The sequence below is a fragment of the Erythrolamprus reginae genome, chromosome 1, assembly GCF_031021105.1.
Source record: "Erythrolamprus reginae isolate rEryReg1 chromosome 1, rEryReg1.hap1, whole genome shotgun sequence".
In the NCBI taxonomy this organism is placed as follows: Eukaryota; Metazoa; Chordata; class Lepidosauria; order Squamata; family Dipsadidae; genus Erythrolamprus; species Erythrolamprus reginae.
Window position 1 is genome coordinate 35,481,374 of NC_091950.1, and position 17,884 is coordinate 35,499,257.

General features: G+C 40.0%; 1 protein-coding gene across 6 annotated transcripts in view; it reads left to right on the forward strand.

Annotated features, from left to right (window-relative positions):
* The first annotated feature begins 3,130 nt into the window (after window positions 1–3,130).
* The window catches only part of FERMT2 (FERM domain containing kindlin 2), a 124,143-nt gene continuing 109,389 nt past the window's right edge, over window positions 3,131–17,884 (forward strand). Inside the window, exons 1-2 of one of the 6 annotated variants that reach the window (XM_070749324.1) lie at window positions 3,131–3,561; window positions 5,139–5,307. In XM_070749324.1, coding sequence (XP_070605425.1) covers window positions 5,148–5,307 — 160 coding nt within the window. In that variant the 5' untranslated portion in view covers window positions 3,131–3,561; window positions 5,139–5,147. Of the gene's footprint in view, window positions 3,729–4,341; window positions 4,900–5,138; window positions 5,308–17,884 lie in introns of those variants that run through there. The other 5 variants (XM_070749321.1, XM_070749325.1, XM_070749322.1 and 2 more) reach the window with 5 other exon arrangements.

Sequence of the window (17,884 nt, forward strand, 5' to 3'; positions counted from 1 at the left end):
CAGAGATGATTCCACTCCTACTTCAGACCCCTCAGAAAAGTCTCCAGGTCCATACAGTAATTGCTCCTGCTGTTCATTTGGATTTTTTTTTTTTTTGCTCTGTGCCCCTGTTGGCTTTCCAGACACTTCATGATTGGGCCAAAGCTAACAGTCTTGGCAAAACATGCTTGAGCAGCCAGTTTAAAAAAAAAAATCTATCCCAAGATCTGTTGCCAACATAGCCAGCAACAATGCTAAGCTTAGTTAATGTTAACCTTTTTTAATAGCTCAGTGCAGTGCAAGGTTCTCAAATTGTGGATTATGCTGCCCAGAGGTGGAGAGCAATTGAGGAAGGTCATATTTTTTTTTTTTTAAATCTTCTTGCTGTTTAAACTCACTCTGGTTTCAATCCAAATTTTGCCTGCGCAAGCCTACAAATTTTGAGAACCTTTGCAAAAACCATACATTAGCCGCCCCGAGTCTATGGAGAGGGGCGGCATACAAATCTAATAAAATAAATAAAATAAATAAACAAACAAACATTAACATTCAGTGATTAAAAATAAGTCTATACAGCCTATCCATAATCCCAGAAAAATTTCTAATATTATGCAGGAATAGAATATTTGTGATTAAGACACCCAAGCAATTTGTCTCTGATGCAGAAAATCTCGAGGTACCTCTAAACCAGTGGTTCTCAACCTGGAGGTCGGGACCCTCTTGGGGGTCGAATGACCATTTCACAGGGGTTGCCTAAGACCATGGGAAAAGACAAATTCCCCACGGCGTAAGGAACTAAAGCTTCTATTCCAGCGCCTTAGAACCTATTTTTACAATCCGACCATTCAGGCTTTTACAGTGGGGGCATCCCTCTGACCTTCTTGCCAATCAGCTTTAAACTGTTAGAATTGGCACTAGACTTATGGTTGGGGGTCACAACATGAGGAACTGTATTAAGGGGTCGCAGCATTAGAAAGGTTGAAAACCACTGATCTAAAGCAACAGAGTAATAATCATAATATTAAATATTAGCCCTTCATGGCATCGGGCCAGAATATCTCCGGGACCGTCTTTTGCCGCATGAATCCCAGCGACCGGTTAGGTCCCACAGAGCTGGCCTTCTACGGGTCCCGTCGACTAAACAATGTCATCTGGCGGGACCCAGGGGAAGAGCCTTCTCTGTGGTGGCTCCGACCCTCTGGAACCAACTCCCCCCAGATATTAGAGTTGCCCCCACCCTCCTTGCCTTTCGTAAGCTCCTTAAAACCCACCTCTGTCGTCAGGCATGGGGGAATTGAGATATTCCCTTCCCCCTAGGCTTACAAAATTTATGCATGGTATGTTTGAATGTATGATTAGTTTCTTAAATTGGGGTTTTTAAACTACTTTTCATATTAGATTTGTTTATATTGTTTTTCACTGGTAACTGCCCCGAGTCTACGGAGAGGGGCGGCATACAAATCTAATAAATAAACAAACAAACAAACAAACAAATACATAAATAAATAAATAAATGATACCAATAAGAGGGGAGAGTGGAAAGAACAATAATAGTACTAGAGCCATATGATATGGGTGAATATATTTAGATATAAGTGTTGTGAAAATTAGGCGTTCCAGTTGTTTTAGCATGTAATAGCCTATAGCAGCATCCCGGGGGAGAAGCTGAAACAGTTTATGTCCAGGATGTGAGGGGTCTGCAGATATTTTCTCAGCCCTCCTCCTAAACCTAGCCTATGCAATATACAGGTCTTATATGGAAGACAGGCTGGTTGCAAGAGGAACTTAGACAAATTCCTGTATTTTGCTTTGCAGAGCAATGGCTTGGCCAGTTGGTTGTTCTCTTATCATTTGGTTAAGTTTATTTATTTAAACTTATGCGGTTGCCCATCTCACACAAGGTGACTCCGTGCTATAAAATATACTGCTCAAAAAAATAATAAAGGGAACACTTAAACAATGCAATATAACTCCAAGCAAATCAAACTTCTGTGAAATCAAACTGTCCACTTAGGAAGCAACACTGATTGACAATCAATTTCACATGCTGTTGTACACATTCAACTTTGTACAGAACAAAGTATTCAATGAGAATATTTCATTCATTCAGATCTAGGATGTGTTCTTTGAGGGTTCCCTTTAATTTTTTGGGAGCAGTGTAAAACAAGCCATTGACATATGTTACCAAACCAATTGAAAGCAAATCATAATTAAAATGTATCTACAAGATTTTCAGTCATCCAGGTCATGATTGTTCCAAAGCTTTTTTTCCAAGAGGCTAATTGGACTTTCTGAAAATCCAGTTGCCCGTTTGGGGGGGGGGGGTGGAAACACCTTCGGGACATAATTAAAACCAACATCTGTTGCCTCTCCAGGTAGTACTGTATAACCAACGCAGCGCCCTCATAAAACCAGCTCTGAGGGTTTAGAACCACCTCCTGTCTCTTGACAATCCTTGCCCTCCCCTCCTATTCCCTCATCATCCTTGACTTTTCCCTAGGACGATTTTTTCCAGAAGCGGCAAGCGCAATGGACAATCTCGGCACTTCCCAGCCCATCTTCCAAGTCCGGTTACTCCGTTCTCCCAATGCTTAAAATCGATATTCAGTTGATTAGATTAGTTAATTTTATAGTTAACTGGATTTAAGATGTTTTCAATTTTTTTAATACATTGTAAGCCGCCCCGAGTCCTCGGAGAGGGGCGGCATATAAATACAATAAATAATAATAATAATAATAATAATAATAATAATAATAATAATAATAATAATAATAATAATATTAATAAATCAATAATAACTTTTGGCAAGCATCCGCCGTCTTAATGCCGGATCCCATTCCCTCATAATGCGCGCGGCTGTTCGTTCTGGGCATAGGCGAAGTTGTGGGTCAAAACGCAAGAGGGAAAGCGGCGGGGAAAGGAAACCCCACAGCACAGAAAGAGAGAGAGAGAGAGAGAGGAGGCTGCTCTCCATTCCCAAGGAAGGCGACCCGCCAGGCTCTCCTCTCCTCCTTGGGGGGCGAGAGCCACCCCTTCACGGCGCCCCCCTTCCCGCGCTTTCCGCGCGCCTCCTCCCCCTCAGCCGCCTCCCCCTTCTCACTCAGCCTCCCCCCTCCTCCTCCTCCCCCCCTCTTCGTTTTCCCGCGCGTCCTCTGGCGGGGGAGTCCCGGATGTTGGCCCCTTGCCCCGCTGCTCCTCCGTCCAAGCTTCCATAAAAGGGCAGCGCCTCCCCTCTCCTCCGTCCACCTCCCCACCCCCCTCCGGCCTTCCTTTCCCTCCTCCTCCTCCTCCCACTCCCTCCGTCGCCATCCCCTCAGGCGGCGCCCCCGGCGGGCAGCGGAGGAGGCTTCGGGGGGGCGGCGGCGGCTCCCGTCCTGGCTACGTCCGCAGGGCGGGAGTGGGGGGGAGAAGAGAAGCGAAGCATCGGGCGAGGCAGGCAGAGGGCAGCGGCGTTGGCGGCAGCGGGGAGGGGGGTTCTCTGTCACGCTCGCAGCGCCGGCGGAGGGGGACCCCAACGCACGCACGCAGAGGCGCGCGCGCGCAGGCGAAAGGAGCGAGGCCGGGGAGCTCCTTGAAGGGAGGTGAGACTCCGAGAGGCTTTTATTATTATTTTTTCCCCCTCGCGCGGCAAAGGAAAGAGCGGGGCTCCTTCGTTTCGCCTCCGCTTCCACGTCATCCTTGCTCGGTCGGTGGACGCGGGGACGTCTGCGCCTCCCCGGTGGGGTCCTCAGGGGATCCCTTGTGAAGGGTGAGGGGGTCGGGGTTGTATGTGTGTGTTGTGTGGGGTAGTTTGGGAGAGTTTGTGCCCTTTTCAGGGTCCTAGTCCCTTTTGAGGGGACTGACTTGCTTGCCTTCCCCCCCCCCCCCGCAAATAACGCACGCCGCTGCTTTCGGTCTCTTCTCACTCTCCGTCCTTCCCACCTTTCTTTCTTTCCTTCTTTCTCTCTCCCCCCCTCCTTTCCTTTCTTTTCCTTTCCTTTCCATCTTTCCTTTCTCTTTCTTTATTTCTTTATTTCTCCTTCCTTCCTTTTTTTCTTCCTTCCCTTTCCTTCTTTCATTTTTCTTTTCCTTTTCCTTTCTCTTTCTTTATTTCTCCTTCCTTCCTTCCTTCTTTCTTCCTTCCCTTCCCTTTCCTTCTTTCATTTTTCTTTTCCTTTTCCTTTCCTTCTTTCCTTTTTCTTTATTTCTCTTTCCTCCCTTTCTTTTCTTTCTCTTTCCTTCCTTCCTTTCCTTCTTTCATTTTTCTTTATTTCCCCTCCCTTCCTTCCTTCCTTCCTTTCCTTCTTTCCTTTCTTTCTTTCAGGCCTTACCTGAGACGTTAACCTCCTCCCCCTCCTTCAGATTATTTTTATGGAATTCTAGATCCAACAGGCACAGCCTCTTTTCCCCTCTGAGCATTATTTTGGCTCCGGACGTCCATTGCTCCTTTCTTTTTCTTGCCTGCCACAGCCCCCCTAGAATTTGAATATAGTGCTCTCTCTTGTGCCTTGGGGAGAAAAAAATTAGCTTGCAAAATTTTCTTCCCTGTGTGGAGTCCCTTATTTGTGCTCGTGTGGTGCTTTAAGATGTTTATGCAATCTGGCTGCCACCCCGAATATATCTATGTTTTGTAGGACGAGATCGTGGAGGTTATTATGGCTGAAAAGGATGTGTGTTTGCTCCGGGTGAATTAAGTCGGATTGTCTTGAGTCTTTGGATCTTAAAGGGAAGAAGGAATCCTGAACTTCGGGGTCAAAGGGACCGGTCTCATTAACATAAGGACAAATAAGATCCTTGAAGAAGGGAATCTTGGTTTAAACATACCTGCAAACTGAAGCTAAGCAAGGCTTCAGTTTATCTTCCCTTTAAGTTTACAAAGCCCTTGCTGAGCAGCTGGAAGTCTGCAATCTGGATCCGCCCTCCTCTTACTGCTCCCCTAAGTAAATTGAACTGAGTTGGGAACTTCCTCGGTTTTATTAACTTCTTTACAGCTGATATTAGGGAGTTTGTTTCCCTCGCTTGGTTATTTCTTTTTCTTGCTCCTTCTTAACTTTCCTCACTGCTGTGATTTTCTTCACTTGAAAGTGGGGGGGGGGAGCAGGGAAGTCACTCCTGAGCTATGAGCGGAGAGGCTTCGGCTTAACTAATGAAATGAATGCCATTTCCTCTGTTTCACTAGAAAGGAGCAATGACGGCTCTGGACGGTATACGGATGCCAGATGGCTGCTACGCTGATGGAACGTGGGAGTTGAATGTGCTCATCACAGACTTGAACAGAGATGTAACACTGAGGGTCACAGGGGAAATACATATCGGTGGCGTCATGCTGAAACTCGTGGAAAAACTCGGTAAGTTACAATAGAATGTAGGGGTTGCATGGTGAACGCTATATACGGAAATGAATATTTGGTCATTTTTTGTTTGAAAGCGATTAAGCAGCCCCTCAGCGTGCAACAGGACTGCTGAATCTACAACTCTACAGAGGCACATTACAATCACTGCTGTGTACTTCTTTGCTTTTATTGGATGGCCCTAAGTTTTTATTTTATTTTATTTTTACAATATTTTACTTTTACTCAGAGCACGAATCCCAGCAGCTGATTAGGTCCCACAGAGTTGGCCTTCTCCGGGTCCCGTCGGTCAAACAATGTCGGCTGGCGGGACCCAGGGGAAGAGCCTTCTCTGTGGCGGCCCCGGCCCTCTGGAATCAACTCCCTCCAGAGATGCGAAGAGCCCCCACCCTCCTCGCCTTCCATAAAATGCTGAAGACCCAACTTTGTTGCCAGGCGTGGGAATAATTACCCCCCCCCTTTTTTATTATGCTTTCAGCCTTACTGTATGATGGATTAGGTTGAATGTGTATGATTGTATAGTTAGGGATTTTATTATGTTATTAATGTTTTTTAAATTGATTTAATTTTCTACTATTGGATTTGTAATGTATTGTATCACTGTTATGTTGTGAGCCGCCCCGAGTCTTCGGAGAGGGGCGGCATACAAATCTAATAAACTATAATTATAACTACTTGTGGTAGCAAGTTGAAATTTCATAGAGAAATGCAGGGAGCAGTGATAGAGTATTATCCTAGCTTCTGGTAATGGCAAGCTGGTTCTCAGAGGAGCCAAAGTCTATTAAGATTTTTAAAATCTCAGCAATTATTAGGACAATATTTCTCAGTTTAACGCTAGAACGGTTAAATCGATATATGTAACCTACGTCCTTAAATCTGAATGTACACTTTAATCTATCTGGAGAATGTATTTAATTGTTTTTAGAACATTTATATCACTGACCAATTTAAATGCCTAACTCCAAGTGACAATCAATTTACAGAACAAAACAAAAGAAAACACCAGAGTTAAAAATAATCCAATTCAAGAAAAAGAAATATCTGAGATATTTTGTAGCAATTTTACAAATACAAATGTGTACATTGCCCTCCCCTAACATCCTGACAACTGGGTCATAACAACCTTCTGGAAGGCTGAGAGGGTTAGGTCCTTCAGACTTCAGGGACAGGCTGTTCCATAGAGCAGCAGCCACACCCTTTATACTATGATGGATGTGTTGATGAACTTTTAATTAGAAACCAGAATTAAATGTCTAGCAAAAGTTCTATATTGAAGTGTTTGCTGAAAATGCATGTTTCAGGGAAACCTACAGCTCTGCTTTTTAAAAATGTGCTGCTTGTTTATTGAGAGATATTGTTTGAATGTGCAGTCACAAAGAGAAAAATTAAATTAATTTTTTAAAATTGCTCTGCTGATTAGATAATGCTAGCTTCTATACGCCTTCTCAAATGCTGAATGATGTGCTGTGGTCAGAAGCTTCATATAGAGATTATCTTGCTTGATCCTCCGTTGTTCTGTGTGTTGTCATTGACCAGGGGTCCTCTGCTAGGCAAACTGAGAAGGGGTAATTAGCACATCTCAACCTGTATTTTAAATATTACTGTGTCTGTGGGTTGCCATGGCAAAGAACTGTGACTGGTTCAGTTTGCCTCTGCCATCAAATGTTCCCTTCTTTGAAAAGAGTTCTGAACTAACCCAGTAGCAAAATGTGACATAAGTAAAAAGCAATAAGAGTGTTAGGAAAAGCTCGGCAAAGATTGTAGAATTGAAAATTTTTGACACAATGCATTATTGTAGTTATTCTTTTATTGTTTGGCTCATAAAATAGTTAATTTTTTAGACTATAATTGGCAAGAAAAATCTTTATTGTTGCAAACATATTTCTCCTTTGCAAAATGTTTGCTGCCATATCAAAGTTTTAATTCTGGTTTTCTGAAGTGGGCGAAAATGATCAACTTCCTTAGTCAAGTGATCTTGAATCTGATGGTGTTATGGCTTGTATTGCAGTCTCAGAGATAATTAATTATACTTCCCCAATTAACTATTTTCCCATTTTAATACTGAAGTACATCAAAAGTTCCAATCAAATGTGTGCCAATAAACATTGCCTTAACATTTTGCTTTTATTGCTAAAGCTGCTACATCTCATGTTGACTTCTGAGGTTTAGTCCAATATTAGTTGCACAGCACATATCCTATCTGTTCAATGTCATAGACCATATCTTGGAGGTTAGGATCTCACTGAAGTGCATGTGCATTACTCAGTTACTTTGCACTATGTTTTCAATCTTGAGCAGAATACTGTATTAAGTGCTAAAGTTCTTGTCCTGAGGCCAAATGCTGAGATATATTCAGTTGGTAATTAAAATATTCCTTCTGTTAAAATGCATATGAAGTTGTTTGCAGTGCTGAAAACAAGTAATCCCTATCTGGTCTCTAGCACATCTTTGGTTCTCTATAAAGAACTGATTTGTTGATTAGTTGCCCACTTAAATCATGTTGGTTAAACCACCCCCATCCGGTACTGTATTAACATTTTACACTGATGTAATAAGGAAGGAAAAGCAGATATAAATACTTGCTTCAAAGGGAAGCTTATGTTTGTATGAAAGAGTCTTATTTAGATTTGATTTGATTTTGGAACTGGAAAGTCAAAGATTGAATTAATGATGGGGTCAGAATTCTTCAGTTTCTACCCATTTTGAAATACTACGTTTTTCATATAGGCCAGTATATGAATGTTGATGATTTTGGTATGTAATTTTCTTAAGTGTAGGGTGGAAGTGGCTGTTAAGTTTGGTTTAAACTGGAATGTATTTTTATGGCAGCTTCATTCAGACTGCTCTAGATTTGAAGGTTGAGATTATTCATTACAGCATTGTTGCATTTTGTTATTATTTGCAATGGTTTTTATTTTAATGTTACTTTTGGGAGGGAGGGTAAAGCCACTTGGAGCCTTATTGAATTAATTGACATACATTGTAGTAAACAAAATAAGCAGTTACCTAAAGATTGTTTATGAAACTACTTTGTAGCTGGGTTAGTAACAATCCTAAAAAAAGATAATGTAGCCAATTCCTCCATCTCTGGAGAAGGGCAGCATAGAAATCCAACCAACCAAATAAATAAATAAATAAATAAATAAATAAATAAATAAATAAATAAATAAATAAATAAATAAATAAATAAATAAGACATTGATGCTCAACAGCTGGTATAATAGTTCTTTTAATTCCCCTACACATAGTATAATCTCTGACTTCAGATAATAGACGGAGGGAGGGAGAGCTCAAACTGAGAAACTACAGATAGCAGTGCATAAAACACAAAAGAAAAAAACCCCAAAGCAATTCTTCAAAAAATGTTATTGCTTTGGTGCTATAAGAATTAGCTTTTTTTAAAAAAATACAGTGTTTAATTTGCAAATATAACTCCTTAATTTGTGTGTGCTAAAGACTCAGTCTGTACTGAGGAGTCCTTGGTGCTCTGAAGTTGGTTGTTTCCTTTCAGACATTTCATTACCCAAACTACATAACATAATCAGTGCTAGTAAAGAGTGGGGTTTGCTCTCAATTTATATTCTAGTGACTCAGTCTGTAGCTCCTATTTTGATATGACAGAGGCAGAAAGAAATTAGGAGATTGATTCTTTAAAATAGATAGTTCATAATGTGTTATTTGATCTTGTGAATGACATGTTAGCAGTTTTACTTGGATATAAGTTTTAATATTTGTATACTGTCCTGTAGTAGACATAACCGAAAAATCTAATCTAAGGATATTTGTAGCTTCTACATATACTTTTTGTTTATTTTTTGCTTTTGATTGATTGTGCATTTGCTTTAGCAAAATATAGTGAAGGAAGAATGTATTGGGATGAATAAGAGAGGTTTGTACAGTGATAATCTGAATATATTTACAGATACAGATTAACAGAGTTGCAAGGGACCTTGTAGGTCATCTAGTCTAACCCCTGCCTAAGCAAGAGGTACTACATCATTTCTGACATATGGCAATCCAATCAATCTCTTCTTGAAAGCTACCAATGATGAAGCTCCTACAACTTCTGAAGGCAAGCCATTGGTTGATTGTTTTCACTGTCAGAAAATTTCTCCTTAGTCATATCATATGTCAACTTCTAAATTATACCAAGTCTATTAAAAAGTTATTGAATTTTCTGTCCATTAGGCACAATTCAGTTCCTGTGCCACTTCAAAAGTGATTTATGACCTTTAACTTCCTAGATATTTTTTACTGAATTTAATCCCTGGAAATACAGTATAATAAAATAGTTTCCTTGAATATCTTTCAAACTCTAGAAAATAAAAATACGTTCTAATTTTTCTTTTAAGATACTCAGGAAATTAACTTTTAAAAAATGACTGCTATCTCTGCATCCCTTAGCTTTAAGGAAGATTTATGATGTATTATGAATAAAACACCAAGAAAATGCAGCTTTACTGATTTACCAGTTGTATTGTACTACAGTAATGGAGTGATGAATTTACAAATTTATTGAGCTGAATTTGTAATGTTTTCCCTCCAGCCATTATGCTAAATAAAAGGGTTGTTCCAATTATCGCTGTTTCTGATTTTATTTATATGTTAACTTTAAATATGTTTTCTTTATTTATTCTTCTCTTCAAATAACTTTTCCACTCTTTCTCTGTCTTATTTTTAGTTAGTTTCTGGCTCACATTCAAAAGTTTTGTATCGGAAGATATGCAGGCAGATTAGATTGAAGATTTTCATTTTCCTATTTTTCCCCATTTCGCCTTCACTTCAAGAAGCTTTTTAAACTATCATGAGCTTAAATAAATAATTTGCATTGTTCAGAGACTGTAATTTGAAAAAGTGAAAAAAAAAGTAGTACTTTTGAGGATTGCACATAACTGAGTGCCTTCAATTAATTGTTTTCTGGGAGTGTTAAACAGGGTTAGAGAGGTTTATTATTTGAAGTGCTTCAAATAATGAAGTTGAGATAGGCTAGAAATGGAGTAGGGGATAGGATTTCCAAATTGTATATGCCAAAGAATATCCAATTTCATATAAGTTTGAACAGCTGCTAAAATCAGGCATTATATGCTGTGATTTATAGAAATTCCCTGATTTCTCCTTTCTACCAAAATCATTTCCCCCTTAGATACTAGGATAAAAATACCTACCATCACTGTCTCACATTAATGGGGAAATAATAATAATAATAATAATAATAATAATAATAATAATAATAATAATAATAATTATTATTATTATTATTATTATTATTATTATTATTATTATTATTATTATTATTAATTGGATTTGTATGCCGCCCCTCTCCGCAGACTCGGGGCGGCTAACAACAATGATAAAAAACAACATGTAACAATCCAATCTAATAAAACAACTAAAAACCCTTATTATAAAAACCAAACATACATACAAACATACCATACATAACTTGTAATGGCCTAGGGGAAGGAATATCCTAACTCCCCCATGCCTGGCGACAAAGGTGGGTCTTGAGTAATTTGCGAAAGACAAGGAGGGTGGGGGCCATTCTAATCTATGGGGGGAGTTGATTCCAGAGGGCCGGGGCCACCACAGAGAAGGCTCTTCCCTTGAGGCCCGCCAAACGACATTGTTTGGTCGATGGGACCCGGAAAAGGCCAACTCTGTGGGACATTATCGGCCACTGGGATTTGTGCGGTAGAAGGCGGTTCCGGATGTATTCTGGCCCAATGCCATGTAGGGCTTTAAAGGTCATTACCAACACTTTGAATTGTGACTGGAAACCGATCGGCAGTCAGTGCAGGCCGCGGAGTGTTGCAGAAACGTGGGCGAATCTAGGAAGCCCCACGATGGCTGTCGCGGCCGCATTCTCCACGATCTGAAGTTTCCGTTTTGCAACTCAGAGTTAGTATTCAGGAGTATAAAAGCCTCGGTCCCCAACACTATACCAAACTAATCAAGCTCCTTTAGCATAATCTTGCTTGCATTGCTCCATCCAAGGCTGAAAGCTTCCTGTCCAAACAGACTTTGGGATCATACCAAGCCAGATAATTGCTGCTTTGATAAACAGTCCCTTTTCTTTGTGATGGTCCTGAATGATTGGAAAGACGAACTGTTGAGCTTTCAGTCCATAGATTCTGAATGCTAGCATAGGAATGAACTAGGTTTCAAGGCAACTTTTAATAACTCAGAGGTTTTGATTGTTAAGGTGAGTTCATGTCATCAATATTTAGAATTTCTTAAATAGGATGGGTGTGTAGAAAACAACTACCATGTTTCCCCGAAAATAAGACCCTATTTTTTTTGAACCCTGAAATAAGGCTTGGCCTTATTGCCGTGCACTCAAAAGCTCGATTGAGCTTATTATCAGGGAATGTCTTATTTGGGGGAAAACAGGGTTTCTGAACATAATGTAATTTATATACTAATCATTTTAACATAAATTTATGTAGTAAGATAATTTATATAAACATGTACAATAATTGTCAACCCAGCTCCTTTTGCCTATACAGTATCTTGTTCTATTTTTATTTATATTTAATTCAGTTGCTATGAAACAGTTTGTAATTACAGTGACATTAAATATATTCTACAAGTCCTGAGTAAAATTGAATTCAGATGCTCGATTACTTTGGGATTTTGTGCATGGTTCTCAAAAGTTGTGATTGAATACATCTAAATTCTCCTATATTTTCTACAAGTTTTCTCTTGCAAGAAACTTTCCCTTGGGAAAACGCCAAATGTTCTATGCCACTTCCTGTTCAGAAAGGACATCCATAGTTGCTTAGCAGATAAAGTCATTTATTTTATTTAAAGTTTGTTTATGAACATGTCCCATTTGCTCCTACATTTCCAATTTGTTTCCCATTCTCAGTCAGTTGGCAGAATTTTCTGCAAAGTAGATCTGGTAATTGATTTGCCCTTGAACAAAAAAAAAATGTTTCTTTGCTCACTGCAAATTTGAATTTTCCCTTCCTAAAATTACTATTAAATATTACTACTTAAGAATGTTATAAACTGATTATAAATGTTTTTCCCACATTGCTGTAAAATAATCTTCATGCCTTTTGAATTATGGATTCCTTTACCACAACGTGAAGAATTAAACAACTGCTTTGGATTAGTCACAGAAATGGAATTTAATAAAATAGCTTATATAGTTGAAATTTATGACTAAATGTGCTTTTCTTCCTATTTCTCCTAGTCATAGCTTATCGGGAGTAATATGAACCATACAAGTATGCACATTTTAGCAAACCCTACATTTTATGTGTATATTTTAGGTTTATGTTTTTCTTGTGTTTCTAGAAATCTGCCCACAGTTGTAAACTCATTTCAAAGTACTGTATTCAAGAATGGCCCAAATTAAACTAATGAGTATGATAAATGTTATCAGAAAAGATTCCCACATATACCAAGTATCTCTGAGCCTTGATATCAGTTCATTTGCACTTATTTATTAGCTAGCTAGACAGTAGTAATTATCTTCTGGCTTACAAATTAACTGCTTGAAAAGAATAAAATATTCTTGACTCATTGTTACCAGAATACTGAGAAATGGCATTTGAGCTTGTTTGATCTGAAAGACTGCAATCTTTCACCAGACAAGTTAGCAGTAGTTATTTTTGCGTTGTATTTTAAAAGTAGATAATGGTCATTTCACAAACTTGAGGAGATGTTTCTTGAACTAAAAGCCCCTCTCATGGTTCAGCCACAGAAGTATGCCAATTGAAAATGGAGGGTCTTACATTGAAACTCACTTGGGTCTTTCTCAGTTGAGTAGAAAGAAAATGAAAGAAATACTCCCATGTGCTCCAGCTATAGCATTGCAACAGGGGTGGGTTTTAGATTCTCCCACTGTCAGTTTGCTAAGGGACATGCCATGCGGGCGCATGCACATTGCATGGGCACATGCGCAGTACTTTGTTTGTTTATTTGTTTGTTTATTTGTTTATTGATTTGTTTGTTTGTTTATTTATTTGTTTATTTATATTTCTATGCCGCCCTTCTCGAGGCAACTCAGGGAAGCTTTAAAAAAGCTTCTGCTCACGCGCAGAAGCAAAAAACAAGATTGGGGCGCCTATGGTGCCGCCAGGAGAACCAGCTCAGGGACATAGCAGGCCTGGGCCATTGCCAGTTCCAGCAACCCAGGCCGCCAAATTACTACTGGTTCTATAAATAGGATCCAAACTGGGAGGAACCCATCTCTGCATTGCAAGACACAGTCTCAAGCACAGCTAGTCCTTGACTCGAACTAATTGAGCGCAAAGGTTCTCTTGTTAAGTGAGACATTTGTTAAGTGAGTTTTACCCCATTTTATGACAATTATTGCCTATGTTATTAAACAAATCCCTGATAAGTTAGTAACCCGGTTGTTAAGTGAATCTGGCTTCCCCACTGACTGCTTCTGAGGAGGTCACAAAAGGTGATAAAAGGACCTTGGGACATACCAACCATCATAAATATGAGTCAGTTGCCCAGTATCTGAATTTTGATCACATGATCAAGGGGATGTTGCAAAGGTTGTAACCAGGACAAATTATCAGAAGTCACTTTTATCAGTGCCACTGTAACTTTGAACGGTCACTAAATGAAGTGTTGTAAGTTGAGGACTACCTGTACCTTCATGGGTGTTTTCCCTCCTGAAGTTGTAAACACTATTATACAGCAGCCCTACATTTTGGTTGCTACCGGTACAGTAAAGAATGGTGCACTGGTAGCGATGTGTCAGTAGATTCATGCCTTATGCATGTGTGCATGTGCGTCCAGTGTGTTTTTGCTCCTGTGCATGCACAGGAAGCAAAATCTCGAGGGGACGCACACCTGTAATAGATTTTGTGATTTTTTTTTTTGCTTCTGCGCATGCGTGGCAGCAAAAAACAAATCACTGAAATCTCGCATGCACGCATGTCACCTTGCAAGATTTTGCTGCATGCGCAAAAGCAAAAACATGCTGGGACATGTATGCGCACAAGATTAAAAGCCGCACATGCAGCGCACCGTAGCGGTAACAGGAAGCGGCCCCTGAAAGGGATAGTGTTAAAGTGATGGTGTTATGTTCAAATACTGCCTTGGATCTGCTATAGAAGTATTAAGTACGGTGGTACCTCTACTTAAGAACTTAAGAGCCGAGGTGGCGCAGCAGGTAGAGTGCTGTACTGTAGGCCACTGAAGCTGACTGTAGATCTGATGGTCAGTGGTTCAAATCTCATCACCGGCTCAAGGTTGACTCAGCCTTCCATCCTTCTGAGGTGGGTAAAATGAGGACCCGGGCTGTGGGGGCAATATGCTGGCTTTGTTAAAAAGTTCTATTGCTAACATGTTGTAAGCCGCCCTGAGTCTAAGGAGAAGGGCGGCATAAAAATCAAATAAATAAAATAAAAAATAATAATAATAAACTTAATTCGTTCCGTGACTAGGTTCCTAAGTAGAAAAGGTTGTAAGTAGAAGCAATTTTTTCCATAGGAATCAATGTAAAAGCAAATAATACATGAAAACCCATTAGGAAGGAAATAAAAGTTCGGAATTTGGGTGGGAGGAGGAGGAAGAAGAAGAGGAGGAGAACAGTCACTGCCGAAGGAAGAAGGTGAGGGCAGGGGAATCAAAAAAATCCAAAACTTTAAGACTTTAAAAAAAAGAGGGATTGCCCAGAGCGAAGGGAGCGTTTCTTTTCTCTGGGTGCTGGCAAAGGTTATTTTCTCTCCAAGTGTCCAGAGAAAAGAAAATGCTTCATTCACTCTGGACTGCCAAAGCCTCCTTAAGCACCACCGAAAGGCTCCTCTGTCAGCCCAGAAAAGCCCAAGATGGTTGGGATTAAAGGGGGAATGGCAGGAAACTGGCCGGGCCTTTGTGCCGCTCTCAAATTTCCTGGGAAATTTTTCCGGCCTTGGGTTCTTAAGTAGAAAATCGTTCTTAAGAAGAGGCAAAAAAATCTCTGCCTAATTGGAAATAATATGAATCTGATCAATAGATAGTTGTTCATAACAAGAACTTGCACAACTATAAAATATTTAAACACATATCAGGAGTGCTGGTCAGGTAATTACAGAGGTATTCATTCATTTATTTATTTATTATTTATTTATTGGATTTTTATGCCACCCCTCTGCAAGGACTCGGGGCAGCTTACAACATACAGCATACAATAATATATAACACCTTAAATCCAATGAATTAAATTTAAAATCTAAAAAAATCCCCAAAACCATTAAAAAAAGCCATTCTCATTCCTCAACTTAGGACTGTTCCTCACGCTGAAGGCTATTAAAGTATTCCTACGATCATGGGATCACATTCTGGGAGCTTAGTGACCAGTTAACATTTTCAACAAATGTAGCATCCCCTGAACAATATGGTCACCTCTTGCAACCTTTCCAGCCAGTTACAGTCAATGGGGAGAAAATGGCTGGGAATGGTCATATCCTTACTTTAAATGACTGGTGATTTGCTTAATGACCGCTGCAAAATGGTCATAAAATTGGGTGAGGTCATATGATGCCTTAGTTAACCGCATAAAGACGAATTGTGGTCATCAGTCAAGAGCTACCTGTTTTTGCTAGCACAAAAGTATGAAGCCCCATTGTTCCAACTGGCAGTCTTAATGGCCATATGTTAATTACAGATAGCCTCAGAAAGGGTGCTTTATAGCCTATAAAGCACTTCCAGCTGTTATAATATGTTGCAAAAACCTTCCCCCACCATTACATGGTTGCGTTTCATCTGCTTGGCAGCTGGCTCACAACTATAACTTGATGTAGCATCCTGTAATTGAGAAATGCCTGATTGAGAGAGTCAGTTCATACTTACGATCATTGTGATTTGCTTGGCAACTACCATAAAAATCATTGTAAAACCGAGCCCAGTCATGTGTCTCAACTCAACTGAGTCCTATGGGAGAGGACGGCATATAAGTCAAATTAAATAAATATAAGTCCAATTAAATAAACTTACAACTATCATAATTCATGACTGAAATTCTGGTCCCAATTGTGGTCACAAGTCAAGGTCTACATGTATACGGAATATATCCCTGAATATTAACATTCACACCATTGCATTACATATGCCGCCCCGAGTTTTCGGAGAGGGGCGGCATACAAATCCAAATAATAAATAAATATGGGATACTGCAGTGTTCCTGAGAAAACAAAAATCCATTAAATGAAGAATGAATAATTTAGCTGTCATGGGTATTGGAGCTCAATGCAACTAAATAGTACTAGAACTATTAGTACTAGAAACAGTTCGCATGTGGATTGAAGGAAAGGCAAGATTAGATTAGAAGACTCATAAAGTCTGTTAGATTACAAAAATGAAGGATAAACACAGGCAAAACCACCTTTGGTTTTAGTTATTAACTATCTAGATCCATGATGGTGAATCTATGGCACATGTGCCACAAGTGACACACAGAACCATATCGGTAGGCATGTGAGCTCAGGTCTGGTTTTGGGCCTTCTGGGCCCACTGGGAGTTTGAAAACAGCCTCTTTTCAGCCTCCTGAGGGGATGGAGAAGGCCCATTTTTTGCTCACCCCAAGCTCCATAGTCTTTCTAGGAGCCTGAGGGGAGCGAAAATAGCCTTACCCACCTAACCAGAGGTCCTCCAGAGACCAGAAACATTCAATTCCCCTATTTCTTCAAGTTGGGAAACAGGCCACTTCTGGACTCTGGAGGGCCTCCAGATGGGTGTGGAAAGCCATTTCTGTTCTCCCCAGGCTCCTAGAAAGGCTATGAAGCCTGGGGAGAGTGAAAAACAGGCAGAGGGGGGGGGGGTCACACGTGCATACGCAGGGGGCCACATGGAATTATGGGTGTGGGAACACATGCATGCAACCCCTCCCTTTGGGCACGCAAACCAAAAAAGGTTCATCATCTCTGATCTAAGTTACAAGAAGAGGCAAAAAAATCTTGAACACCTGGTTCTTATCTAGAAAAGTTCTTAAGTAGAGGCGTTCTTAGGTAGAGGTACCACTGTATATGAATAGCATTATCACAGCTATACTGATTGACCATGATTTGATGTTAGGATTTTAAAAACTTCCCTTGAAGTGGGCTTATTCTGACATCTATGTAGTTGTCTTGGCAGCGGTACAGACATATTTTTAAATCCCTTCTGAAGATTTTGGTGGGAAGGGGCAGGGGTGTTAACTATAAGAACATAAGAAAAAGTAATAACTGGAAAACAGAGGCCAATAAGACCTTCTGAAATATTGTGTCTAGCCTGCATAACACCCTTCCCAAATAGACATTGTAAAGATCTATTTAAAGTGGCATAAAGGGAAATCATAGCTTTTATGTTAAGTGTGCCAAATGATGGCCTTTACAACAACAAGGGGAAAGGAGGTTTGTATGCCAAATATGACAGATCTACTGCCTTCAGTGGGGGAGATTTCTTTTTGTGTGTGTGTGTGCCTTTTAGGTTCTGTGCTCCTGGATTTTTTTGTATGACTGACCATGTAACCCATAGCCGCTGTTCTATGAATGAGCAGCCCACCAACCAAAATGTTCTCTCAGAATCTGCCTGCTGTCCCAAAAGTTTTGAAACTTTATAATAGATAAAGACATCATAGTAGTTATAA